This window comes from Dermochelys coriacea, chromosome 4 (genome assembly GCF_009764565.3).
Source record: "Dermochelys coriacea isolate rDerCor1 chromosome 4, rDerCor1.pri.v4, whole genome shotgun sequence".
In the NCBI taxonomy this organism is placed as follows: domain Eukaryota; kingdom Metazoa; phylum Chordata; order Testudines; family Dermochelyidae; genus Dermochelys; species Dermochelys coriacea.
Window position 1 is genome coordinate 109297092 of NC_050071.1, and position 26434 is coordinate 109323525.

At 42.9% G+C, this 26434-nt stretch overlaps 2 protein-coding genes across 4 annotated transcripts in view; one reads left to right on the plus strand and one right to left on the minus strand.

The window, feature by feature from the left end:
* Nucleotides 1-12072, minus strand: part of PI4K2B (phosphatidylinositol 4-kinase type 2 beta) — a 36447-nt gene extending 24375 nt beyond the window's left edge. The window contains exons 1-3 of one of the 3 annotated variants that reach the window (XM_043514059.1): nucleotides 11438-11574; nucleotides 6204-6298; nucleotides 4743-4900 (exon numbers count right to left, since the gene is read on the minus strand). In XM_043514059.1, coding sequence (XP_043369994.1) covers nucleotides 4743-4877 — 135 coding nt within the window. In that variant the 5' untranslated portion in view covers nucleotides 4878-4900; nucleotides 6204-6298; nucleotides 11438-11574. Of the gene's footprint in view, nucleotides 1-4742; nucleotides 4901-6203; nucleotides 6299-11437 lie in introns of all 3 variants that reach the window. The other 2 variants (XM_038398804.2, XM_038398803.2) reach the window with 2 other exon arrangements.
* A 9887-nt stretch (nucleotides 12073-21959) lies between these two features.
* The window catches only part of SEPSECS (Sep (O-phosphoserine) tRNA:Sec (selenocysteine) tRNA synthase), a 48160-nt gene continuing 43685 nt past the window's right edge, over nucleotides 21960-26434 (plus strand). The window contains exon 1 of the mRNA XM_038398807.2: nucleotides 21960-22209. Within this exon, the coding sequence (XP_038254735.1) occupies nucleotides 22096-22209 (114 nt within the window). The 5' untranslated portion in view covers nucleotides 21960-22095. The remainder of the gene's footprint in view (nucleotides 22210-26434) is intronic.

The window sequence follows — 26434 nt, forward strand, 5'->3', positions numbered from 1 at the left end:
CTCACCAGCAACCACACACCACGCAACAGAACCACTAACCCAGGAACCTATCCTTGCAACAAAGCCCGTTGCCAACTCTGTCCACATATCTATTCAGGGGACACCATCATAGGGCCTAATCACATCAGCCACACTATCAGAGGCTCGTTCACCTGCACATCTACCAATGTGATATATGCCATCATGTGCCAGCAATGCCCCTCTGCCATGTACATTGGTCAAACTGGACAGTCTCTACGTAAAAGAATGAATGGACACAAATCAGATGTCAAGAATTATAACATTCAAAAACCAGTCGGAGAACACTTCAATCTCTCTGGTCACTCGATTAAAGACCTAAAAGTGGCTATTCTTCACAAAAAAAAAACCCTTCAAAAACAGACTCCAATGAGAGACTGCTGAATTGGAATTAATTTGCAAACTGGATACAATTAACTTAGGCTTGAATAGAGACTGGGAGTGGATGGGTCATTACACAAAGTAAAACTATTTCCCCATGTTTATTTTCCCCTCCCACCCCCCCACTGTTCCTCAGACGTTCTTGTCAACTGCTGGAAATGGCCCATCTTGATTATCACTAGAAAAGGTTTCTCCCCCTGCTCTCCTGCAGGTAATAGCTCATCTTAAGTGATCGCTCTCATTACAGTGTGTATGGTAACACCCATCGTTTCATGTTCTCTATGTATATAAATCTCCCCACTGTATTTTCCACTGAATGCATCCGATGAAGTGAGCTGTAGCTCACAAAAGCTTATGCTCAAATAAATTTGTTAGTCACTTAGGTGCCACAAGTACTCCGTTTCTTTTTGCGAATACAGACTAACACGGCTGCTACTCTGAAACCAGCAACAGAAATGATGGACCTGGACAGAACCCTGAACTGACAAGCACAGAGACTGCTTGGAGAATGAGGCAAAGCTGTAAATCAAATGTAATAAATCTTCTTGTGACCCCTTAGCCAATACTTTCATATTCTGAAATAAAGCTCTTGCCTACCTACCAATATTTTTATAAATATTTAGTCCAAGCATATTTGAATATTTTATGACAGTTTCCTCCAAATATTTCAAAGTATGATGAAATGACTCATTTTGGAACAATAACTGTCAAGCACACAGGAGGGAAAGAAAACTGAACTCTGACCTTAAATGATGCTGAGCGGAAATATAAGTAACAGCTTAGGCACTAAGAAACAAACAGGAAAATAAAGGACTCCTCCCAAAAAAGTGCCACAAAGAAGATTGCCAAGGATATCATAGGCATTGGGACAGTCAGAGACTTGAGGCTGTTAGGCATTGTTACATATATATAGGACTGCCAGAATTCATGGGTGTTTTAAGGTGTCATGATTTCAACAGAGTGTATCAGTTTATGGTGCCATAGCACTGACTGGCCCCAATCATGGATCAGGGCCCAACTGTGCTAGGTGCTGTATAAATAAAACAAAAAAACCAGCCCCTGATCTGAAGAGCTTTTGTAAGATCTGACTTGGATTAGGATTTCTATTTGTGAGACTTAGCTCCTTCCTATGAGTGTGATGGAACTCCCCTCACAAGGTGCGTGGGGTTTTGTTTTTTTAACTTTTGAGGGCAGCGGGGTAGAGCATGAGCCAGGCTTTCTAGTGACTGTAGCATACCGCTCCAACAACTACTGTGTTCCGAAAGTTCTAGTCTCTTAATGCAATTGCAGGAAGTGACATATAACAGAAAGACAAGATTGGGGAGGCAATATCTTTATTGGACCAACTTCTGTTGGTGAGAAAGAGAAGCTTTCGAGCCTACACAAAACTCTTCTTCAGACCTAAAGAACTCTGTGCAAGCTTGTCTCTCTAACTAACAGAAGTTGGTCCAATAAAGATATTACCTCACCCGCCTTGTATCTCTAATATCCTGGGATAAGCCCAGCTACAACACCACTGCATACATCACAGAAAAAAAAGCCAATTCAAGGTAATTAGAATAAGAGTAAACTAGAAAAAGATGCATCCAAAACCAGCAACCTCCAATCTCCGAGGAAAGATGGGTGGGCAAGCAAGAATCCTGCAAGTTGATCTTTTCATAGGAGCAAAATTAGTAAATATTTCCCCCTTCTCTAATGATATCATCTGTGCATGATGACCTCTCCAAAATCCAAAAAAAGATTAATAGCTGTTCCAAGGATATAGGAGTAAAAAGCATACAGTAGCAACAAGGCAGTTGTGTATAAATAAGGAATGACTATTTGGCATGTAAGAAGACAGGTACTTCCACTAAGGCACAATACTCAGCCTGTAGAATGATTCCCACCCCCCTGCCCAAACCCCGCCTCCCCCCCCCAAAAAGCTACCTATGCAAACCCAAATGAAGATAAAAGCCATCCAAAATAATTGTTTTGATTCATGACCAGCCAAATCACAGCAATTTGAAATGCAATCAGATAGCTAGTTAAGGCATGGTCATCTTGTTAACAGGACTGCCCAGCAGACTGGTGTCCGAAGTTGGATGGATTTTCTAAATGCATCAGTCCACACCAAGCTCTTTTCTAGAAAAGTTCTTATACCACCCTCTTCACCACAGTAACTGAATACCTTCCAGAAGTTCAATAAGTGACATGACTAACATCTGTCATGTGTGGTCCATTCTCTCATCCTCCTCTCTGCACTGGAGGTTGGTGGGGGACATGTGTACAGAGTGGTTTTGGTTTTAGTAGGTCTTTAAAAAAATATGCACACACTGCTAGCTGTTTATATTAGATAACATGAGGTAGAAAAAAATGCACATTCCACTAGGAATGGAAGATGGTGACGTTTGTGATGGTCCTTTATTCCTGGGGGAATTCCTTCCAGTCTCAGACCAACCTCTGAGGCAGCTGTGTCTCCTGCATTAATGATCTTTACTTACCCTTGTAGTGGGAAGTTCCACTGTGGCTGAGAAGTGGAGTTGTCAACCACTGTCCTCATCCTGGAGGCGATCTTTTAGAAATCTTGAGCCCAGGCCATCGAGCACCTTGAAGATGAGGACAGACACCCCAGATAGAAACCCAAAAGCCTTTTATCAAACAACTGGAGAAAGACTTCAGTGCGATGGGCATGTGGCAATGGAAAAATGTTGCCAGGTTTATAAACTCATTAAGGTGGAACTCTGGTAACACCTTTAGAGAGGAATTTAGAACGAGTCTGCAGCACCACCTTATCCTCATAAAATCTGGAATGAGATGGGTTGGTCAAGACAGCTTGAAGAGTTCACTCACCCTATAACCTGTAATCACTGTCATCATGAAAGTGACCTTCCATGTAAGAAACTTAAAATCACAGGAAATGAGTGCTTCAAAAGGAGGTTGCATCCACTTTTTCATAACCACATTAATATCCCAGACACAGGGATTTTTAATGAAGTTTTTTAAAACGGTCAATCCCCATACAAACCTGATAACAAGGTTCATTCTTTTAGGGATACAGGACAACCATCTGGAAGGTTGACTGAAAACCTAATGCTGTACTACACTGTACAGTGCTAAAGATCCAAATGCCAAAGGTGACCATAGGTATTCAAGACTAACATGCTCCTAGTCTGCCTCTAACAGGGAGGTCTTTGCAGACTACTGGTAAAGGCTGGCCAGCTAAGCATCTAGAACCTTCCAAAAACCCTCTGCTTTTTGGTGCTTCTGAAACATCCCTTTGGCTTTTGGAAGTGCTGAGGACTTCAGATAGAGGTGATTAAGTTCCCTCAAAGCCAGCTGGCAATGTTAAGTCAAATTACAAACCAGAGCCTCTCTTTCTGGTACACATTAGGGATTAGAACCAGTCACAAGAATGGAATGAGACCCTTGGATAACATTTTCAAAAGCACTTAAGTCACTCAGAAGCCTAAGTCCTACTTCCCTGTCTCAGATCACCATGTCATTTCCCTCTCCCGAGTACTAACTTCTCATGTTTGCTTACAACATCCCTGCTAATACATCTCAGAATGATGTTAGCTTTTTTTGCAACAGTGTTACACTGTTGACTCACATTTAGTTTGTGATACCTGGGGGTTATAGTGTTTCTTTCTAAAGTACTCCTTTCAATCCAGTCATTTCCCATTTTGTATGTGTGCGACTGATTGTTTCTTCCTAAATTGATTATTTTGCATTTGTTCTGATTGAATTTCACCCTATTTACTTCAGACCATTTCTCCAGTATGTCCAGATCATTTTAATTTAACAAGAAAGGCGAAGCTGAAATTTAAGAAGCAGAAGAGACTCAAAACGTGAGCAGGGAAACAGAAAAACCCTTATTAATAGATATTTAAAAGAGAAATTTTAAAGACCTCAGCACACTATTTCAAATAGTTTTACAATCAAAAGCTTCAAGTTTTTGAAGTTTATGGTGTCCTTTTAAAACAGAAAGTAAAGAATATCAAAATTTTACACAAGGTAAGAAGAATCCTTGACTTGTTTTCAAACAGTAACAGAGATCCTATTCCCCATATATTTTGATTAATCATCAGCCATTCAAAAGTGCCTGAATAAATACCACTATACAGGAATAAGAATTATGTTCAGATTATCTTGTTTTGCAAGATATTGTAATGAGGCAAGCTACCTGACCAAATTGATTTTCACAGCTGTGCTATTAATATATCAAAATAAATTAAACTAACATGGCACCATTTATTTAAGGGAGACAGTTCTTTGGTTACCAGTTAGAGAACGCCAGTTTCTTTCACCTTTTCAAATAAAATGAGTCGCATTTACTATGTCTGATTAGTCAATAATGCACTCACCCCCTTTGGATCCTTGACAAAATAGCTCCCACTAGATCCTTGGGAAATTCGTTCTGGAAAGACTCCACACTCGATAGCTTGTTCTGTTCTCAGCACAATTTCTGCGAATTCTGGATCATCCAAAAATAAGTTCATCTCTGCAGTACTTCCCGCGTTTCCTAAAAAACAAAAAGTTATTCCTCTAAATGTTAATGAACTATATTAGACATGGCTCACACAATAAATGGCGAGTAGGAAAAAATTATATCAGTTCTTCCTCCTTTAGTTAGAAAATGGCACTAGCATTCACTGGAGACCAAGGGTGAAATGCTGGCCTCCCTGATGTCAGTTGAGTTTTGCTATTGATTTCACCAAGACTAGGATTTCACTAAGTATCAACAAAGTATCTACTGTTTAAAAAGTTAAGCATTAAGCCTAGTTTGTGTCAACTTATCTGAGTTCAATATTGTAAAAATGTTTATCATCAACTTTAATACAGAATAAATAAAAGGGAATATGAATAAACATTAAATTTAAACATGTAAACAACTCATGTTTCCTTTGTTTTTATAGTCTTGTTTCCAAAGGAGGGAAGTTCAGATTAGTGGACTAAAAAGCTTTTATTGATCTTTTTCACAAATATCTGTCCACATATGTAAGTTGGGCCCTGTAAAGAAAGCTAGATGAGTAAAGCATTTCAAGCAGCATTGATTATTCAAGGATATAGTCCATATAACAACTTTGCCTAATATACTTGTTTTTTACATTTTCAAATCCTCTGCCACAAACTACAGTATGATAATATTATTCACTAGCCATCCATTAAGCAGATCATTTGCAACTAGCATTAACATCCAGTTTAAGTTCTGAAATGCTTGTTAACATTCAAACTTTAAAGCATTCCAATTAACTAATCACCAGAGAGTTTTTTGCATACCAACCAACACAGAAATTACAGCTCTGTACAAGTATGAAAAAAAATATTGAAGTCCTATGAAAATAGTTTCCATGACTTCGCAATTGATATGTTTTGAAATCTGTTTTTATCAAAAGCTTTGAAATCTGAAATATCTGACAATTTCTCCACAATTTTTTTTTTTAATTTTTGGTTAGGACTATATTTTACATATGCAAAGTTCTTATAGCTAGAGAAAATATTTTAGGGATTCTAATGCAAAAGTTAAGGCTGGTCTATACAAGCTGTTCCTGAATAACTCCGTGTGTGGACACTTATTCCAGAATAAGATTGCCTTGTTCCTGTTAAGTGGGTTAAGCTCTACTAACTGCCTGACATGAGGCAAGGGGAAACAAGCTCCAGGACACTTTAAACATCTCTACCTGAAGTGAAAGGGGAGGGGGCAAGGACCCAGAAAACTTAATGTACCAGGGCCCCAAATTTCTTGCAACAGGCCTGAGTGTAGATAGGCCATTATTCAAAAAAAGCTGTAACAGCTTTGCCTTTTTTCCTTGTCTCCCACATACCTTACTCTTCTCCTCCCTCTTTTTGTCTCACCACTATCTTCTGATTCTCATCCTTAATTCTTCTCCCAAGGGAGAACGTCACACCATTCAGCTCACTGGTGCACAGATGTATAAAAAACTTGTTGATATTACTGAAGTCAGAGTTAAAGTTTTGCATTATAACATAATTACAAAGAATATGGAGTGCGTATTATGTTACTGTACATATTAAACACAAAATTTTAGTCCTTATCGTCAAGACATTCAATGGCATATGACCAGAATATCTAGATTCTAGAAGATCATAGAAAGCTCCAGGATGAGGACAGTGCTCAGCAACTCTACTGCTCAGGCATTCACAATTCTCCTTGGGGGAGGAGGGGAAATGACACAGAATGAATGACATTTGACAGATGTTAGTCATGTCACTTTTGTGCTAATGGAAGTTGCTCAGATACTGTAGTGATGAAGGTGGTATGAGAAATCATACATGTTTAAAGTGTATGGGACCTTTATAGAAGGTCAGAGTGTCAGTGAAAATGGTGTGAATATGATGTTTGGGTACTAAAGTATACCAGAGGATACCTTTATGGGACATTTTTTGCTTTTAAGGTTTTGTGGATGCGGTTACCTTTAAGCAATGCTAACTTTTCTTAACCAAGTTTTTGTCTGTGTGGGAATACACTATCGTCAACCATTTTTGATGTAGTCCCCAATACTGTAATTAAATCTGAGCAGGCAGATCCCCTTTCACCTCAGCTTGTATAAGCTTCACTTCAGTAGTGCTCTATGCTGGAACAAGGGTCCGCCCACATCTAATTACAGAATTAGATCACTAAACAGTTTAAAATTCAAATGAGAGTCTAGATAGTATAACTCACATCTTCTGAGCACTCTCAGCTTTTACGTATAGCAACTTCACTTGCTTAAGCTTTGTCTAGACTTGGGTTTAAGTGTGCAATATTAAAACATTTTAAAGGAGTAAGACAGAAAGCAGCAAATACTTTAATACATGCTAAACTAATTGAGTTAAAACTGGGGCTCCCCCTATTCTATTCTTTATAGAATATACACTGTGCTCACCACCATAATATCTGAGCTCTTTCCAGTAGTGCATTAAGCAACATGATTATCATCTGTCATATACTGTTCTCTTAGACCCTCCCCAGTGATAAAAATGTGTGCAGTTGAGAGTTGTTGTGACACTCTGTACCTTAAAATAGCATCCTGGAACCTCCATATTCACCGTGGTCATACGATTCTGATATGTTTTGTACAACGAGTGCCTTGTGAAGTATCATTTTAAAATGATCTGTCCTAATCTGTTGAATTTTACTATTATTGTATGTGAAGTTATGAAGTATTGCTATAGGTTTGTTACTGAAATGTAGTATGAACTTGGGTCTAGCCTTTCAATGGGGACAAAGGAGTAACTGACAAGATGGAGTTACATCAGGACCAGCCAAACATGTGTTGATTGCCCATCAAGAAGAATCCACTATCCCAGAGACTTAGAGAGGGCATGTACGCAATGAGGGCTAACTAAACCCAACCTCACAGTAAGGATCTTTCTAGTAGCTAGAAAAAGGTATAAAAGAGGGACAGTGAAATCATCACTTGGCCTCTCTCCATCCCCCATTTCAAAACCTGGAAGACTGTTAGGAAGATAAAACTTTGAACTGGGGAAACTGGTCCCAGGTTGGGAAGGGGATCCAGCCTGTGTAAACTGGGGTGAGAGACTGTTTGATTCAAACCTTACTTAGGCCTGATTTACACTGGGGGGAAGGATGGGGGCGCGAGGTAAGTTGGTCTAAGTTACACAACTTCAGCTACAAAAATAGAGTAGCTGAAGTCAACGTACTTAAAGCTACTTACCGGGGGGTGTCTTCACTGCGGTAGGTCGACTGCTGCCACTCCCCCGTCGACTCTGCGTACTCTTTTTGCTCCGGTGGAGTACCGGAGTCAACGGGAGAGCGCTCTGCAGTAGAGGCGATAAATCGACCCCCGCTGGATCGATTGCTCAGGAGGTAAGTGTAGACATGCCCTTAGACTAGAATTTAGACTGCAACATTATTATTTCTTACGTAACCAACTTTGATCTCTATGTTTGCTACTTATAATTACTTAATCTATCTTTCTATAGTTAATAAATCTGTTTTATATTTTATCTAAAACAGTGTGGTTTTGGTTGAAGTGCTTGGGAAATCTCAGCTCAGGTTAACAAGTGTTGTTGCCTATCCACTACCCTTTGTAGAAGTGGCAAATTAATGAATGATCTTGCACCGTCCAACTCTTGCACAGCATAAGACGGTATATTGCTGGGGTGATTGGCTGGTGCCGATCTCTATATAATTTGTGACTGACTCATGCAGTTTATCTGGGTGTGGAGCTCCACATGCTGATGGCTGAGTGATCACAGCACCTGGAAGGATTGGCTGCCTGTCACTGGCATAGCACTGAGAGAGACAGCCCAGGTCAGAAAGTTAAGGTGCACAGCAGTCCCACAGTTCCATGTTATATCCTGTGGATCCTGTCAGTTGTGTTTTGGAATTTTTTATACATAAATATATAGCAACGTGGGTGTACGTATTTGATAAGGCAAAGTCAAAGAAATGCTCCTTGCACTTTAGTCTGAATGGTGGGGAGGTTTATTATGGTCCCTAGTTCCTGAGAGAGTTAATTTCTGACTAGTGCACAGACAAGCTTTACTATTATTGCACAAAGTTCCATCATACCAAAGAAGCAAAGTTGTTGACAGTCTTCATTCTGGAGCTATAACACAACCAATTCAGCACATATTATAGGCAACATGCTTTATGTACTGTACACCATACTTTTAAAACGTGTTATGTCAGAACACATGAGCTAATACATTTTAACTTAGCTTCTTTAAATCTTAGGCCTGGTCTACAGTTAAAAGTTTTGCCAGAATAGTTATGGAGTTAGAAATATGAAAAAAAAAAAATCCTATCATTCCCCCTCTCCCCTCCAAAAAACCGCCATAACTATGCCAGCAATAGCCAGAATGAAGATGCAGTTGTGCAAGGTAACATTGCTTTTTGACTATATAGTTTATTTCATTTGAGAAACTATTAAAAATAAACTGGAAAAAAGATTATTTTACAGCTTTAAGTTTCATCTCAACTAGCAAAGTTTGCTGGTATAGTTATACTAATAAACCTTCTCTAGTGTATGCAAAGCAGTTTAGACAAGGCCATAGGTTTACACTCCTTTACTGACCTGGAGAGGCTTGAAGAGAGGTATAAAGTCATAAGAAAGACAACTAAGAATTTATTAGTTATTACTTTCTTGCTACAACCCTCTTTTTGGCACTTTTGCATTTGGAATTTCACCAACAGACTGACTCACTTTAAAATTTGGACACTTTCCCCTTGAATACTGGGTTTCAAAGACAAGAAAGCAGTTATTAAAAGTCAATTTCATATTGCCAGAAATGTACACACCTGACACACTAATAAAAGCTCCCCAGTCCTATAATAGGTCATAAAAACAAGCACTGGATCACTTTTCACAGAATAGAAAGTGAATAAATATTATTCACAAGAAAAGGAAATTGGACAGTCCTTGAACAAGCAAGTCTGAAGAAGAAAAATGAGAAAGCTTTGCCAAGTTGTCAGGAATGATTGACTGTTCCAAACACTAGATGCAGCATGACAACAGGTGTGAAGCCAGAACTTGAAAAAAGATGATGAGAGCTGTTAAGTGAGAACTGAGGGCAAGTCTACACTTAAAACGCTGCAGTTACGCCACTGTAGCACTTCAGTGAAGAGGCTATCTACGCTGTCCGCGTAGGTACTCCACCTTCTTCCTGGGAGGCGAATTCTCCTACTGATTTAGCACTGTCAACACCGGGGGTGAGATCGACTTAACTGTGTCACTCAGGGATGTGGATTTTTCATACCCTGAGCAACATAGGTACACCAACCTAATTTCCTACTGTAGACCTGACCTGAGAAGAAAACAGGAAGCAAGAATATATGAGACTGGATATATAGAGGCAAGTGACCTCACATAGGGTCTTGCATATAGAGACAAGGAGTTTGATTTTTAAGTTAATTTACAGTAGCAGCGTTCCTTAAAGCACTGTTTTTAAGAGGATGATGGTCCCAAAAATGATTACATTGCAATATACTCTCCCACCATTCTAGACTAACAGTGACTGAAAGTAGTTTTTACATAACAACTGACCCACACATTACACGATACAAATTGGTGGTGGTCTCCTAAGATGAATCCTTGCTGGCATTTTCAAAGAGGTATGGGGTATGGAGACTCAATTACTTCCTCCCCTCTGTTTTTTCCACCAAATGCATCCGATGAAGTGAGCTGTAGCTCACGAAAGCTTATGCTCTAATAAATTTGTTAGTCTCTGAGGTGCCACAAGTACTCCTTTTCTTTTTGCGAATACAGACTAACACGGCTGCTACTCTGAAACCTGTCAATTACCTCTGTAGATGAGAGGGTATACTTACAAACAAACTAGCCGGGACGGGACTGTCACTGCCTATTCTGTAGCCATTCCCTGAGCAAACAGGCCTTCAGTTAGGCAGCTCTTGGAATCAGCAAAAATAGCTTTTCAATGATCTCATACTACACCCCATCCCATCCCCTCCCGTCCCTCTTCAGGTAAGCTCTCTCAAATCGCATAACAATCACAACTTTGATCTTGTTCCAGTAACAGCGCCTGTTTTGTTCCCGGCTCACTTCTTTTAAAAATTATTTAAGCTAAGTAAGTCGTATTCCGGAACGTGCAAGCAAGATGAAGGAGGGTAAACCCTCGTTTTACACGGTGTGGGGGCAGGCTGTATGTGGGTATATATATAGGAAGACTGTGAGGTACCAGCCCCCCTTTACGTCTCCTACCCTAACTAGCCAGCAGCGCCTCGGAAAGGAAAGGAAAGACAAAGTGAACTGGATTAACGCTGAGTCAAGGGATCAACAAACCAAAGACAAGGCATGAACGGAGGGGTGGCGGTGAGGAATCCCCGCGTTCCCCCGGGGGGAAACAAAGTAGAAAACAAGGGGAGCGCCGTGGAAATTGGGGGAGGGGAGGCAGTCCCACCGGTAGACCAGCTGTCCCAATGTTATAGGGACAATCCTGATATGGGGGGCTTTGTCTTATGTAGGCACCTATTACCCCCCCCAGCCCGTCCCGATGTTTCACACTTGCTATCTGGTCACCCTACCCACCAGGGTGGATAGTGCGTGCGTGTGTGGACAGGGCTCCGCCGTACCTGCAGCAATGCGAGTCTCCCTGTCCCAGGAGGCACCGACGCCCCGGCTCCGGCTCCGGCGGGTGGCAGATGCTCCTAGCAGCGGCTCTTCCTCACCATCACCCTCGGGGTCCGTGTCTATGTCCCCGTCCTCCTCCTCCTCCTCCAGCCCAGAGGCCCCGCCGAGCCTCACGGCCCCGCCGGGAGCTGCCTTCACGCCGTGGAGCCCCCGCGGGGGGGGGCTGTCCTGCAGCGTCGCCTCCGACAGCAGCAACAGCCGCTCGTCTGGCTCCTCAGGGCCCGACTCCGCCATTAGCGTCTGCGGCGGGCTGGGTAAGATCCTGCGAGCCGCCAGGCGGGCTCACAGGCGACCGGGCGGACGCATTGCGCAGGCAGCAGCCCAGAGTCGGCCAAACAAGCTCTGCGGCGCCACCTCTCGGCAGCCCTCCCTGCCCATGCGCACCATGGCCGAGGACTCCCTCGCCGCCAGCTCCAGGAGCAAACGGCAGCGCAGGGAAAGACTCGGCCGCTGAGCCCTTCCACCCTTGCCCTCTTCGCCTACCTAGGGAGAGACGCTCTTCCAACCCCCGCCCCCCAGCGCACACACGTCAGCAGGGAGACCTGCACTCCCAAGGTAGGGTGACAGCTGTCCCCATTTCATAGGGACAGTCCAGATTGGTGGGGCTTTTTCTTACATAGGTTCCTCTCACTCCGCACCTCCCCTCTCGATTTTTCACACTTGCTCTCTGATCATCAAAAAGAAAAGGAGGACTTGTGGCACCTTAGAGACTAACAAATTTATTAGAGCATAAGCTTTCGTGAGTTACAGTTAACTCACAAAAGCTTATGCTCTAATAAATTTGTTAGTCTCTAAGGTGCCACAAGTCCTCCTTTTCTTTTTGCGAATACAGACTAACACGGCTGCTACTCTGAAACCTATCTGATCATCCTATCCCTAGGGGCCTGCACGGCCACGCAGGCACAGAGCCAAGCCATCCACGGCTTCTCTGCTCTACTCGCTGTTGGGAAGCTTGAGTTGACAGTATCTTTCTTTATACATTTATCATTTTTTATCCTCTCGCTTTGAAGGTGAATTTTGGGGCCAAGGCACCAGCTCCAGGAACGCTAGATTAGCCCCCACCCCACACAAATACATTCGGGACGATTGAGGCAATCTACAGGCCTGGGCTGGCTGCATTTCGTGAAATTTATACCGTATATGAAATTGCTATAGCACAGGACCTCTTGCTGCAAAATGACACCCTAGAATCTAAGTCTTATTTTTTAAAAGTTTGTAGCTGTCAGCGTGGGGAAGAAAATGTTGAATACATAAATTGATTGTAACTGACATTATTGTCAGATGTCAATTTGCAGACAGTCTGAGACAATACAAGAAGTGTTAACTATTCCCTTAATCTACACAGATTAATTCTGAAACCTAAATATGGCAGTATCACAAACACTTATTTGATTGCTGACCATTTTAACAGAAACATTCCACTATTTTGTTTTATTCTTGAATCCCAAACTGTTCTCTCCTCATTAGCACATCCTGAGCAAGTCAATTCTCTGCTCAACTAAAAAGAAGGCTATACATGGTGGGAAGTTAGTCATTTTATGAAATTATAAGGATCCTTCAGTGTGCTACTTGAAAAACCTAAATAAAGTTACTTTTTTCAGTGATTGATAAAATAAGCAGTCAAATATCTGACTGGTCTGTTTTATCACAGCTTAACTGCAGGACATGGACTTTGGAACCCCCTCATGTACCATTTGCTTATATAGCTATTAATATTTGTAATCTCATAGAATCTCTTCATATTTGCATTTCTCTTTTCATTTGTTTCTGCTGAAGATGAGCAGAATGGACCAAGTTTAGCCCTAGTGTACACCCAAACAAATTGGCCCTTTATGCCCAGTAAACAATTACATGGAGACAAAAGATACAGGAACTGATTTTACAGTGTTGCATATTATATGGTCATCAATCCCTGTGCATAATGGGTGTAAAAAGCTACCAAACCATAATGGCAGAAAATTCTACACCCCCATTGCACACTGAATAATCAGATCCCGTGCATCCCCACATAGCCACAAAACAGTAGCAGCTAACTCACCTATTTCAATACTGTTCTGTAGCATTGGTGAGACAGAACCTCCTTTAGAAGATTCCAACAAGTTTGGGATTTTTTTCTGCCAATAATGGGGGATGGACTGAACAAGAAACATGTTTATATTTCCCTTTCCTACCCCATTTTTGTATACTGGAGTGGAAATGTTAACACTGTTTGGATCTTCTGCTCATGTAATGGGAGTTCTGTGATTTGCTCAAACACTCCTAACCTAAACAGCATCCACGATAGCTCACTCACTGACTCATGGTACAGGTCTCAAACAGGAAAATGCCCATAATAATAAATTATTAAATATATAACATACATTATTTACAAACTATTTATATTGAATTCAAATTATTAGCTCATGTTTCTGGATTAACAATTGTCTTTTTAAAAATACTGAAAGATCTGGATTATTTCAATTTTTTCATATCTTCTTCATTGATTTGAACATGAATCTAATCCTTTAGTGTATCTCACTTTGTAGATATTTATAATGTACCTCTCACAGTGGTGTCTGAACCCTAGAACAAAGAAAATATAAAAAAAGGCTAAGTACAAACAGAAGTAAACCCCCATGGTAGCTCACTCACATTCAGTGTGTTTTTAGCTTTAGGTGGGTGCCCTCTTGTGATACTTTCAAATAAAAGAACAAAATAAATTATGTCCCTTGTATGAAAACAAGATTAATTCAGTGCATCATCACATTCCAGGTGCAACACAAAATATTTTATTTCTATGGGAAAAATCTTTTAGAATGGCTCTTCTATGCTCAAACAGGCTGAATAACGATCTATTAACAGGTTTCAGAGTAGCAGCTGTGTTAGTCTGTATCCGCAAAAAGAAAAGGAGTACTTGTGGCACCTTAGAGACTAACAAATTTATTTGAGCATAAGCTTTCGTGAGCTACAGCTCACTTCATCGGATGCATGCATCCGATGAAGTGAGCTGTAGCTCATGAAAGCTTATGCTCAAATAAATTTGTTAGTCTCTAAGGTGCCACAAGTAATCTATTAACAGTAAACTGTGAGACAACAATTATTCAAATAGGTTTAACATTAACAACTTGTGAGGCTTGTTGATGATGTAATCAAGTTGATGAAAGTTATGTTCAGTAGGGTCAGCGAGGTCACTATTTTCAGAGTAGCAGCCGTGTTAGTCTGTATTCGCAAAAAGAAAAGGAGTAGTTGTGGCAACTTAGAGACTAACAAATTTATTAGAGCATAAGCTTTCGTGAGCTACAGCTCACTTCATCGGATGCATTTGGTGGAAAAAACAGAGGAGAGATTTATATACACACACACAGAGAACATGAAACAATGGGTTTATCATACACACTGTAAGGAGAGTGATCACTTAAGATAAGCCATCACCAACAGCAGGGGGGGGAAGGAGGAAAACCTTTCATGGTGACAAGCAAGGTAGGCTAATTCCAGCAGTTAACAAGAATATCAGAGGAACAGTGGGGGGTGGGGTGGGAGGGAGAAATACCATGGGGAAATAGTTTTACTTTGTGTAATGACTCATCCATTCCCAGTCTCGATTCAAGCCTAAGTTAATTGTATCCAGTTTGCAAATTAATTCCAATTCAGCAGTCTCTCGTTGGAGTCTGTTTTTGAAGCTTTTTTGTTGAAGTATAGCCACTCTTAGGTCTGTGATCGAGTGACCAGAGAGATTGAAGTGTTCTCCAACTGGTTTTTGAATGTTATAATTCTTGACGTCTGATTTGTGTCCATTCATTCTTTTACGTAGAGACTGTCCAGTTTGGCCAATGTACATGGCAGAGGGGCATTGCTGGCACATGATGGCATATATCACATTGGTAGATGCGCAGGTGAACGAGCCTCTGATAGTGTGGCTGATGTGATTAGGCCCTATGATGGTATCCCCTGAATAGATATGTGGACAGAGTTGGCAACGGGCTTTGTTGCAAGGATAGGTTCCTGGGTTAGTGGTTCTGTTGTGTGGTGTGTGGTTGCTGGTGAGTATTTGCTTCAGATTGGGGGGCTGTCTGTAAGCAAGGACTGGTCTGTCTCCCAAGATCTGAGAGAGCGATGGCTCGTCCTTCAGGATAGGTTGTAGATCCTTGATGATGCGTTGGAGGGGTTTTAGTTGGGGGCTGAAGGTGATGGCTAGTGGCGTTCTGTTGTTTTCTTTGTTGGGCCCCCAATCTGAAGCAAATACTCACCAGCAACCACACACCACACAACAGAACCACTAACCCAGGAACCTATCCTTGCAACAAAGCCCGTTGCCAACTCTGTCCACATATCTATTCAGGGGATACCATCATAGGGCCTAATCACATCAGCCACACTATCAGAGGCTCGTTCACCTGCGCATCTACCAATGTGATATATGCCATCATGTGCCAGCAATGCCCCTCTGCCATGTACATTGGCCAAACTGGACAGTCTCTACGTAAAAGAATGAATGGACACAAATCAGACGTCAAGAATTATAACATTCAAAAACCAGTTGGAGAACACTTCAATCTCTCTGGTCACTCGATCACAGACCTAAGAGTGGCTATCCTTCAACAAAAAAGCTTCAAAAACAGACTCCAACGAGAGACTGCTGAATTGGAATTAATTTGCAAACTGGATACAATTAACTTAGGCTTGAATAGAGACTGGGAATGGATGAGTCATTACACAAAGTAAAACTATTTCCCCATGGTATTTCTCCCTCCCACCCCACCCCCCACTGTTCCTCTGATATTCTTGTTAACTGCTGGAATTAGCCTACCTTGCTTGTCACCATGAAAGGTTTTCCTCCTCCCCCCCCCTGCTGTTGGTGATGGCTTATCTTAAGTGATCACTCTCCTTACAGTGTGTATGATAAACCCATTGTTTCATGTTCTCTGTGTGTGTGTATATAAATCTCTCCTGTTTTTTCCACCAAATGCATCCGATGAAGTGAGCTGTAGCTCACGAAAGCTTATGCTCTAATAAATTTGTTAGTCTCTAAGGTGCCACAAGTACTCCTTTTCTTTTTGCGAGGTCACTATGTATGTTTCCCATGTTATTTAACCATCTAAACATAAAACTATGAAATGGAAGAACCAGATAAGACTCCAAAAGTAAGTTTTAAGGGGCCAGTTATATTTGCTCTAAACTAAACATCAAAAGTAAGAACTCAGGGACCTATCCGAAAAGCTTGCTTTAAAACGTCTCAGTCAGTCATAGAATCATAGAATCATAGAATATCAGGGTTGGAAGGGACCCCAGAAGGTCATCTAGTCCAACCCCCTGCTCAAAGCAGGACCAAGTCCCAGTTAAATCATCCTAGCCAGGGCTTTGTCAAGCCTGACCTTAAAAACCTCTAAGGAAGGAGATTCTACCACCTCCCTAGGTAACGCATTCCAGTGTTTCACCACCCTCTTAGTGAAAAAGTTTTTCCTAATATCCAATCTAAACCTCCCCCATTGCAACTTGAGACCATTACTCCTCGTTCTGTCATCTGCTACCATTGAGAACAGTCTAGAGCCATCCTCTTTGAAACCCCCTTTCAGGTAGTTGAAAGCAGCTATCAAATCCCCCCTCATTCTTCTCTTCTGCAGACTAAACAATCCCAGCTCCCTCAGCCTCTCCTCATAAGTCATGTGCTCTAGACCCCTAATCATTTTTGTTGCCCTTCGCTGTACTCTTTCCAATTTATCCACATCCTTCCTGTAGTGTGGGGCCCAAAACTGGACACAGTACTCCAGATGAGGCCTCACCAGTGTCGAATAGAGGGGAACGATCACGTCCCTCGATCTGCTCGCTATGCCCCTACTTATACATCCCAAAATGCCATTGGCCTTCTTGGCAACAAGGGCACACTGCTGACTCATATCCAGCTTCTCGTCCACTGTCACCCCTAGGTCCTTTTCCGCAGAACTGCTGCCGAGCCATTCGGTCCCTAGTCTGTAGCGGTGCATTGGATTCTTCCATCCTAAGTGCAGGACCCTGCATTTATCCTTATTGAACCTCATTAGATTTCTTTTGGCCCAATCCTCCAATTTGTCTAGGTCCTTCTGTATCCTATCCCTCCCCTCCAGCGTATCTACCACTCCTCCCAGTTTAGTATCATCCGCAAATTTGCTGAGAGTGCAATCCACACCATCCTCCAGATCATTTATGAAGATATTGAACAAAACGGGCCCCAGGACCGACCCCTGGGGCACTCCACTTGACACCGGCTGCCAACTAGACATGGAGCCATTGATCACTACCCGTTGAGCCCGACAATCTAGCCAGCTTTCTACCCACCTTATAGTGCATTCATCCAGCCCATACTTCCTTAACTTGCTGACAAGAATGCTGTGGGAGACCGTGTCAAAAGCTTTGCTAAAGTCAAGAAACAATACATCCACTGCTTTCCCTTCATCCACAGAACCAGTAATCTCATCATAAAAGGCGATTAGATTAGTCAGGCATGACCTTCCCTTGGTGAATCCATGCTGACTGTTCCTGATCACTTTCCTCTCCTCTAAGTGCTTCAGGATTGATTCTTTGAGGACCTGCTCCATGATTTTTCCAGGGACTGAGGTGAGGCTGACCGGCCTGTAGTTCCCAGGATCCTCCTTCTTCCCTTTTTTAAAGATGGGCACTACATTAGCCTTTTTCCAGTCATCCGGGACTTCCCCCGTTCGCCACGAGTTTTCAAAGATAATGGCCAAGGGCTCTGCAATCACAGCCGCCAATTCCTTCAGCACTCTCGGATGCAATTCGTCCGGCCCCATGGACTTGTGCACGTCCAGCTTTTCTAAATAGTCCCTAACCACCTCTATCTCTACAGAGGGCTGGCCATCTCTTCCCCGTTTTGTGTTGCCCAGCACAGCAGTCTGGGAGCTGACCTTGTTAGTGAAAACAGAGGCAAAAAAAGCATTGAGTACATTAGCTTTTTCCACATCCTCTGTCACTAGCTTGCCTCCCTCATTCAGTAAGGGGCCCACACTTTCCTTGGCTTTCTTCTTGTTGCCAACATACCTGAAGAAACCCTTCTTGTTACTCTTGACATCTCTTGCTAGCTGCAGCTCCAGGTGCGATTTGGCCCTCCTGATATCTTTCCTACATGCCCGAGCAATATTTTTATACTCTTCCCTGGTCATATGTCCAACCTTCCACTTCTTGTAAGCTTCTTTTTATGTTTAAGATCCGCTAGGATTTCACCATTAAGCCAAGCTGGTCGCCTGCCATATTTACTATTCTTTCGACTCATCGGGATGGTTTGTCCCTGTAACCTCAACAGGGATTCCTTGAAATACAGCCAGCTCTCCTGGACTCCCTTCCCTTTCATGTTAGTCCCCCAGGGGATCCTGGCCATCTGTTCCCTGAGGGAGTCAAAGTCTGCTTTCCTGAAGTCCAGGGTCCGTATCCTGCTGCTTACCTTTCTTCCCTGCGTCAGGATCCTGAACTCAACCAACTCATGGTCACTGCCTCCCAGATTCCCATCCACTTTTGCTTCCCCCACTAATTCTACCCTTTATACCCTTTATATACCTTTATACCTTTATACCCTTTACCCTTTAGTCCTTTATTTCTTACATATAAAAATAAACAACCAAACATTCTAAACTAGAAAAGATTTTGTGGAGACAGAATACATTGCTCCTAAAATTCCAGTTCTACTAATTCCTCTCTTTTAGTCCTTCCAATCTCAGCCCGACAGAATGAATTGTTCTGGCACTCCTCCTGCTTATAAAATGCAAGAAACAAAAACACCTCTAACAGATTTCCAGATGTCAAATATTCAAAACAGTAAATAACTGACAAGCAATCCACAGCTTTTCATACTAAGTTGTTATTTCAAATAATTAACCATTTTTTAAAAAAAAGGATCTGCTTGAGAGTCAAACTGAAAAATGGCTAAATCTGATTAATAAACTTCACTGTGACTAAACTGATCAGTTACGGAAGTGATACTAAACACCTAAACAAAACTGGGCTGAATAAAAGTTACTCTAGCAGTTTTAACCTAATTTCTGCTTACTTCTTCAACCTAAACATTGTTTCTATGCATTGTTTGTGTCTAGTTTTAGATTTAAATTTACTTTGCAGACAAGATACACTATATAATAATGAACCACTCAGGAGAATGTAAAAACGTGGTTGCTTAAATAAGGTGGTCTTTTAATACAGATGCCAGAGAAATTTATTAAAAAGCTAAAAGCAAGACCTATAAAAGAGTAAATACTTATAGGACATTAAATATATTGTATCAGTTATTTAATAAAACAAATACATTTTAATTCAATACTTGAAATACTTAAAAATTTTGCTTAATGCATTAAAAAGTCTTGTGTAGTCCAAATATAAAACTGTCTACAAGGTACCCACAGATGAAATCAGAGTGTAAAATCTATTTTGTTGCTGTCTGGTGTTTCATAATAAAAAATTTAAAGCAACACACAGAAGTATGCAAAACACAATCTTTTGTGTATAAACTGTGGCCCCAATCCTGCTAGTACATACATGCCTAACTTTCAAGTATGTGAGCAATCCCACAAATTTAAACTCATAAGTAAAGATAAGCATATGTTGTTGTTGCTGGATCAAAGCCTTTGTACAAACTTTACACATCTAAAGTATTTCAGGTGGCTTCAAAGAACAGTAGAGGTGCGGCTGTCTCTAGTTCTGGGTGTTTTCAGAGTGCATTAAGAAGAGATTTAAATAAAATAATTTAATACTGTAAATTGCTTGGCAATGTCCTGAAATGGGAGTTCTGGGCCTGGTCTGCACTTAAAAGTTTTGCAGGCATAGTTATGTCTGGGGGCCGGGCAGGCGGGGGATTCACAAAGTATACCAGCAAAAACTCTCTTTTGCCAGCATAAACTAAGGAGGTTTGCTGTTATAGTTTTTCCAGTATAACCCTCTCTAGCCTAGGCAAAGCCTTAATGAATGTGGGATCTTCTAGCAGAGGTTTTGAGTGAAATCATGCTATTTCAAGTGATTTAATTGTTTAAGTATAAGGCTCCTGTGTAAGGATTTGAGCTAGCTAGGCAGTTTTCTCCACTAACGAAACCAGTTTAGTTTTCTGTTTAAAACAAAACAAAAACCAACTAAATATTTATTTTATTCTCCATTAAGTTTTTCTGTCTCAAGGACATAACTGACTTTGAAAATGCTATAGAAAGGCACTAGCAGTGAATGTGGTGAAATGGGTACAAACTTCCACAGGGATTCAATAACCCAATTATTAGGACTTGTCTACACACACAAGTTGTACTGCATTAATTATACCAGTATAGCTAAAGCTGCAAAACACCCTTATTACAGATGTAATTATACCAGTATAAAGATGCTTATAGTGGTTGTTTATTCTCATTCCCTTATGGGAACAGCTATATTAGTATAAGGCACCTTGATAATTGTGTCCACACTAAGGGTTGTATTAGTTTAACTATTTTAGTAAACAAGCACATCCCTAACCACAATCATTATAATGTTGAAGAACTGCATACAGCAGCCTGACATGCATGTTTTTAACTTTAAGAAATCCTATAAGCCACAAATTTCAGAGTAGCAGCCGTGTTAGTCTGTATTCGCAAAAAGAAAAGGAGGACTTGTGGCACCTTAGAGACCAACAAATTTATTAGAGCATAAGCTTTCGTGAGCTACAGCTCACTTCATCGGACGCATTTGGTGGGAAAAACAGAGGAGAATTTTAGTCTCTAAGGTGCCACACGTCCTCCTTTTCTATAAGCCACAAAGGGGGACTAATCATAAACTTTAAGTTAAGCACCTATGGAAGTGTGAGCAGCCTCAAGACTTAGGTTTATTTCTACTCCCTGCAGGAATACAGTATCCTGCTTTTCCTCCTTTGTACAGGAAAAGGGTTTTTCAAAGTCAGCAAAACCTTTCACCTCTCTAATATGTTCAGGCCTTTAACAAAACGGCCATTCCACAGTGCACTCCAGGACAGCCCAGCGCGCCCCTGCTATGCAGGCCTAAACTAAGCCCACATCTTAAGGGCGCTGCCTTAGTTATTCGCAGGCTGGTCGGGCCGGGCTGTGAGGGCAGAACTGGACCTTTCCGTGCCCATCTTTACTGGGCGCTGGTACATCCGCGGGCCTGAGACCCGTGATCTCCGCGGCAGCCCCTAGGCTCACACGTTGCATGATGAGCCCTGCGTAGTGCTCAGCGACAGAGGGGCTGCGGCTCGCGTGCCCGGGCGGAGCAGCCTGGCCGAACTCAGGGTCTCCGCGTGCTGCGGGGCCCGCCTCACCTCCGCGTAGAGACACCTGGCCGCGGTCGGCTCCACTCTGCCGGCTGCGGCCGTTGGTGGCTGCGGGCAAGCTGAGGAGGCAGCAGCGCCCCCGCGAGGCATGGGCGTAGACCACTCCGCGCGCCAGGAAAAAGGCGCCGCACCCCCCACCCACCGGGGGGGCGTGGCGTGGCGTGGCGCGTTCTCCACGCGCATGCGGACAGGCCTTTGATTTCTCCCTCGGAGTTGAGCGTGTCACCTCACGTGGTCTCACGGCCCCTCGTTCTACGCGGTTGCGCCTGCGCGGCGGCGGCGGCAGGAGGGTCTGGAATCCGAGCGTGTTCGTCAGTTTTTCCGCCCACTTCTTCCGACATGAACGCTGAGAATTTCGGCGCGAGTGAGAGGCTGGTGAACGCGGCCTACGTGCGGCAGGGGGCGCAAGGCCGCCGCGCGCATGAGCTGCGCCTGCGGGCGTTGCTGGAGCAGGTAACGGCCGTTCCTGCCCCTGGGGTTCTAAGGTCGCTCCGTCAGCGTGCGCCCAGCTGTTGCGCAGCGCGCACCCTCCCTTCCTCGTGCGCGCTGATTAGAGCTGGGGCTCTGAGCAGCCCGTCTCTACCCTCAGCCTGAGGCACCTGGCCGGAGTTGGGAGGATCCCTAGTAAAGGCTCCCTGCCCCCCTCCCCCTTCTGTGCGTCCGCCCTTTAGGGCAAGAGCGCCTGTGGCACTGCTGTGTCCTTCCCTGCTTATGGAGTAGCAGCCGTGTTAATCTGTATCCGCAAAAGGAAAAGGAGGACTTAGGGACCAACACATTTATTTGAGCGTAAGCGTTCGTGAGCTACAGCCCACTTCATCACATGCATCCGATCTCACAAGACCTTCTGCTCAAATAAATGTGTTGGTCTCTAAGGTGCCACAAGTCCTCCGTTTCTTTTAGTCTGGTTATGATTTGTCTGCCCCCTCGCACGCAGGAGCCCAGCCATTGGCTTGTGCTAAGGCTGTACAAACACAGAACAAGCTCCTGGCCCTTACAAGCCACGTGTAGCTTCAGAGGATGGATGGACGCAGATGGACTGGAAAATAGGAGGAACCTTGTCATTGTACTTGGTGCCTTTCACTTCTTCTTTTGTGTAGAGCACGCGCTTTGCAAAGCACATGGAGGGTCTCAGGGAAAATGCGTTGATTTTTGTGGTCAGAAGGAACCATTATATTCATCTGATCAGATCTTCTGCAGAGATGCATGCTGGAAGCATTGATATATCCCCCCAAAATAGCCACAGAGCACCTTGTCTGGCTCCAGCATTGTGGGTCTTGGGGTTTGCTGGTATGTACTCCAAGCAAGTTAGAGGTTTCTGTCTTCCTGCTTCCTAGCAGAGTGCTTTGCTGGGGCCCACATATTACCAGGGACTGATCTACACTACAAAGCTGATCTAGCTACATTGCTCAGCGTGTGAAAAATTCACTCCCCGGAGTCAGACACCTAGTTAAGTCAACCTGAGTCCCAGTGTAGACACTGGTAGGTCAACCGAAGAATTTCTCTCAAAGAGGTAAATTAATTACAGCAGTCAAAGAAGCTTGTCCGTTGCTGTAGTAAGGCCTAGTCTATGCTGCACGGTTAGGTTGAGATGCCTTGTGTTGACCTAGCTGTGGAAGTATCTTCACTTAAATTTGGCTCCTGCTGATGTAAGTGCCTCTCTACACTGATTTAGTTACACCACCTCTGTGAGCGGCATGGAGTTTGCACAGCTCTGTACTTTTGTCATGAGCATGGCAAGCACAGGGCATTTGATCCTGCAGTATTTACAGAGCTGCAAGAGGAGCCACGGGGAATGTGTTGATTCCTTGGAGGCTAGATTGCTGTGGGACATAGTAAGAACTAATTCAGGATTGTTGCTGGCATTCATGGAGCAGTTGGAGATGGTGGAGTGTTGGTTCTGGGCCTGAGAAACAAGCACTGACTGGTGGGATCGCATCGTTATGGAGGTATAGCATGATGAGCAGGGGCTGCAGAACTTTTAGATGCGCAAAGCCACATTCCTGGATCTGTGGTGCTGAGCTCTCTCTAGCCTTCCAGTGCAGGGACCCCAAAATGAGAGCTGCACTGACAGTTGAGAAGTGAGTGATAATTGCACTGTGGAAACTTGCAATGCCAGATTGCTACCAGGTAGTCAGAAATGAATTTGGAGTTGGGAAATCCACCACAGGCTGTTGTCAAGCAAGTGTGCAGGGCCATTAATCATCTCTTGGTATGCATGACTGACTCTCGGTAAAGTGCAGAACATGATGGATGCTTTTGCAGCAGTGGGGCCACTGAACTGTGTTGAGGCGATAGATGGCATGCATGTTCCTATTTTAGCACCAGACCACCTTGCCACTGAGAACATTGACAGAGGGCTACATCACTGGGGATGCTTTACTGACATCAATGTGGGCTGATCAGGGAAGATGCATGACGCACACATCTTTAAGAACACAGGACTGTTCAGAAAGCTGCAGGGACTCTCTTTCCCAACCGGCAATTACCATTGGGAATGTTGAAATGCCAATAGTGATCCTGGGTGACCCAGCCTATATCTTGCTCCCATGGCTCATGAAGTTATTCACTGACCACCTCGACAGCAGCAAGAAGCGCTTCAACTACAGGATCAGCAGGTGCAGAATAACAGTTCGATGTGCCTTTGGTTGTTTGAAGGGTCACTGGCATTTTTACTTATAAGTTTGGGCCTTAGGAAGAAAAATAGCTGAATGATTATAACTGCCTGCTGTGTCCTGTATAATAGCTGTAAAACAAAGTGGGGAAAGTTTCCACTGGGGTGGAGGGTGGAAGTGAAGCGGCTATCTGCTGAAATAGAACTGCTAGCTACAAGGGCTATAAGAATTGCTCAACATGGAGCTATATGGCTCAGGGAGACTTTGAAAGAACATTTTAATAGTGAGTCAGAGTAGTATGTTTTGCTGTAGTGTTCTCTTCCTTGCTCTTTTGCAGCCCCAAATGAATCTTGCAGTGATTGCTGTGTGTCTAGCAGTATAAGTAGGGCCCTACCAAAAGATGGCCATGAAAAACGTGTCATGGACCATTAAATCTGGTCTTCTGTGTGCTTTTACCCTGCATTATACAGATTTCACAGGGAAGACCCAACTTTTCTAAAACTGGGGGCCCTTCCCAAAAGGGACTTGCAGTGGATCACAAGGTTATCTTAGGAGGGGGTTGTGGTATTGCCATCCTTACTTCTGAACTGCTTTCAGAGCTGGGCAGCTATTGGCCAGGCACCCAGCTCTGAAGGCAGTGCCCTGCCAGCAGCAGCGCAGAAGTAAGTAAGTATGTGTTGTGATTCATTACCCTTGATTTTTATTTTTGTTCTATAATATTCTGAAATTAGTAATTAGAAGCGAGTCTCCCTGTTGTTAATGTGGAATATTGAGGTGCCTCCCTTATTGTCGTCTTGAGTGTTCAGACCTAATTTTCTGACCATTTAAATGGACACTATCATTTGTCTGCATTTTTTCCTGTTGTTGTGACAAATAACTAAGATTATTGAAGGAGACTAGCGGAAGATAGTCTTTTTTTTTTTTTTAGTGTTTAAAAACGTACAGAAAGAAGAAGAGAATAGGTGTTGCATAGCTATTTTTTGCCATGTAGTAATGCTTTGTGTTTTCAGAGTGCTTTTCATCTAAGCCAGTGGTTCTCAAACTGTGAGTTGTGACCCCAAAGTGGGTCGTGACCCCTTCGCCCGGGCTGATGTTAGACTTACTGGGGCCCAGGGCCAAAGCCCAAGCCCCACCACCTAAAGCCAGAGCCCTTGGGCTTCAGCCTTGACTGGTGTGTGGGGCTCAGGTTACAGCACCCCTACCTGGGGCTGAAGTCCTTGGGCTTTGGACCCCCCGCTCCCAGGGTCGTGTAGCAATTTTTGTTGTCAGAAAGGGGTTGCAGTGCAATTAATTTTGAGAACCCCTGATCTAAGCACTTTACAAAAGGTGAGTATACTATACAAAGGAATGCAAAGAACAGTTGGCCACAGTCTTTGTTTGGTCAATCTCACTGTTTCCCTTGCATAAGCAGTCAGTTTCTCTTGCTTTAGTGGGACTTTTTTTTTTTTTTTTTTTGAAACAGTAACAAAGAGAAAGAAATAAGTAGGAAAATGTGTAGTACCTGAAATTACTTTTAACTTTGATTATTAGTATTCTTTCTTCTGTTATCCTAGTTGTCTTTTACTTTATGTTCTCCATGTCTCTTGATCAGTGTTATACTACTAATGGAATAAAACTGCATGTAGTATACCAGATATTTTGTAAAAAGAAAAGGAGTACTTGTGGGACCTTAAAGACTAACAAATTTATTAGAGCATAAGCTTTCGTGAGCTACAGCTCACTTCATCGGATGCATTTGGTGGAAAATACAGAGGGGAGATTTATATACACACACAGAGAACATGAAACAACGGGTTTTATCATACACACTGTAAGGAGAGTGATCACTTAAGATGAGCCATCACCAGCAGCGGGTGGGGGGGAGGGAGGAAAACCTTTATATTATGGCAGATATTATGCCAGATATCTTGTATATTCTTCATAAGGTGAATCATAGAAGATTAGGGTTGGAAGAGACCTCAGGAGGTCATCTAGTCCAAACCTCTGCTCAAAGCAGAACCAACACCAACTAAATCATCCCAGCCAGGGCTTTGTCAAGCTGGGCCTTAAAAACCTCTAAGGATGGA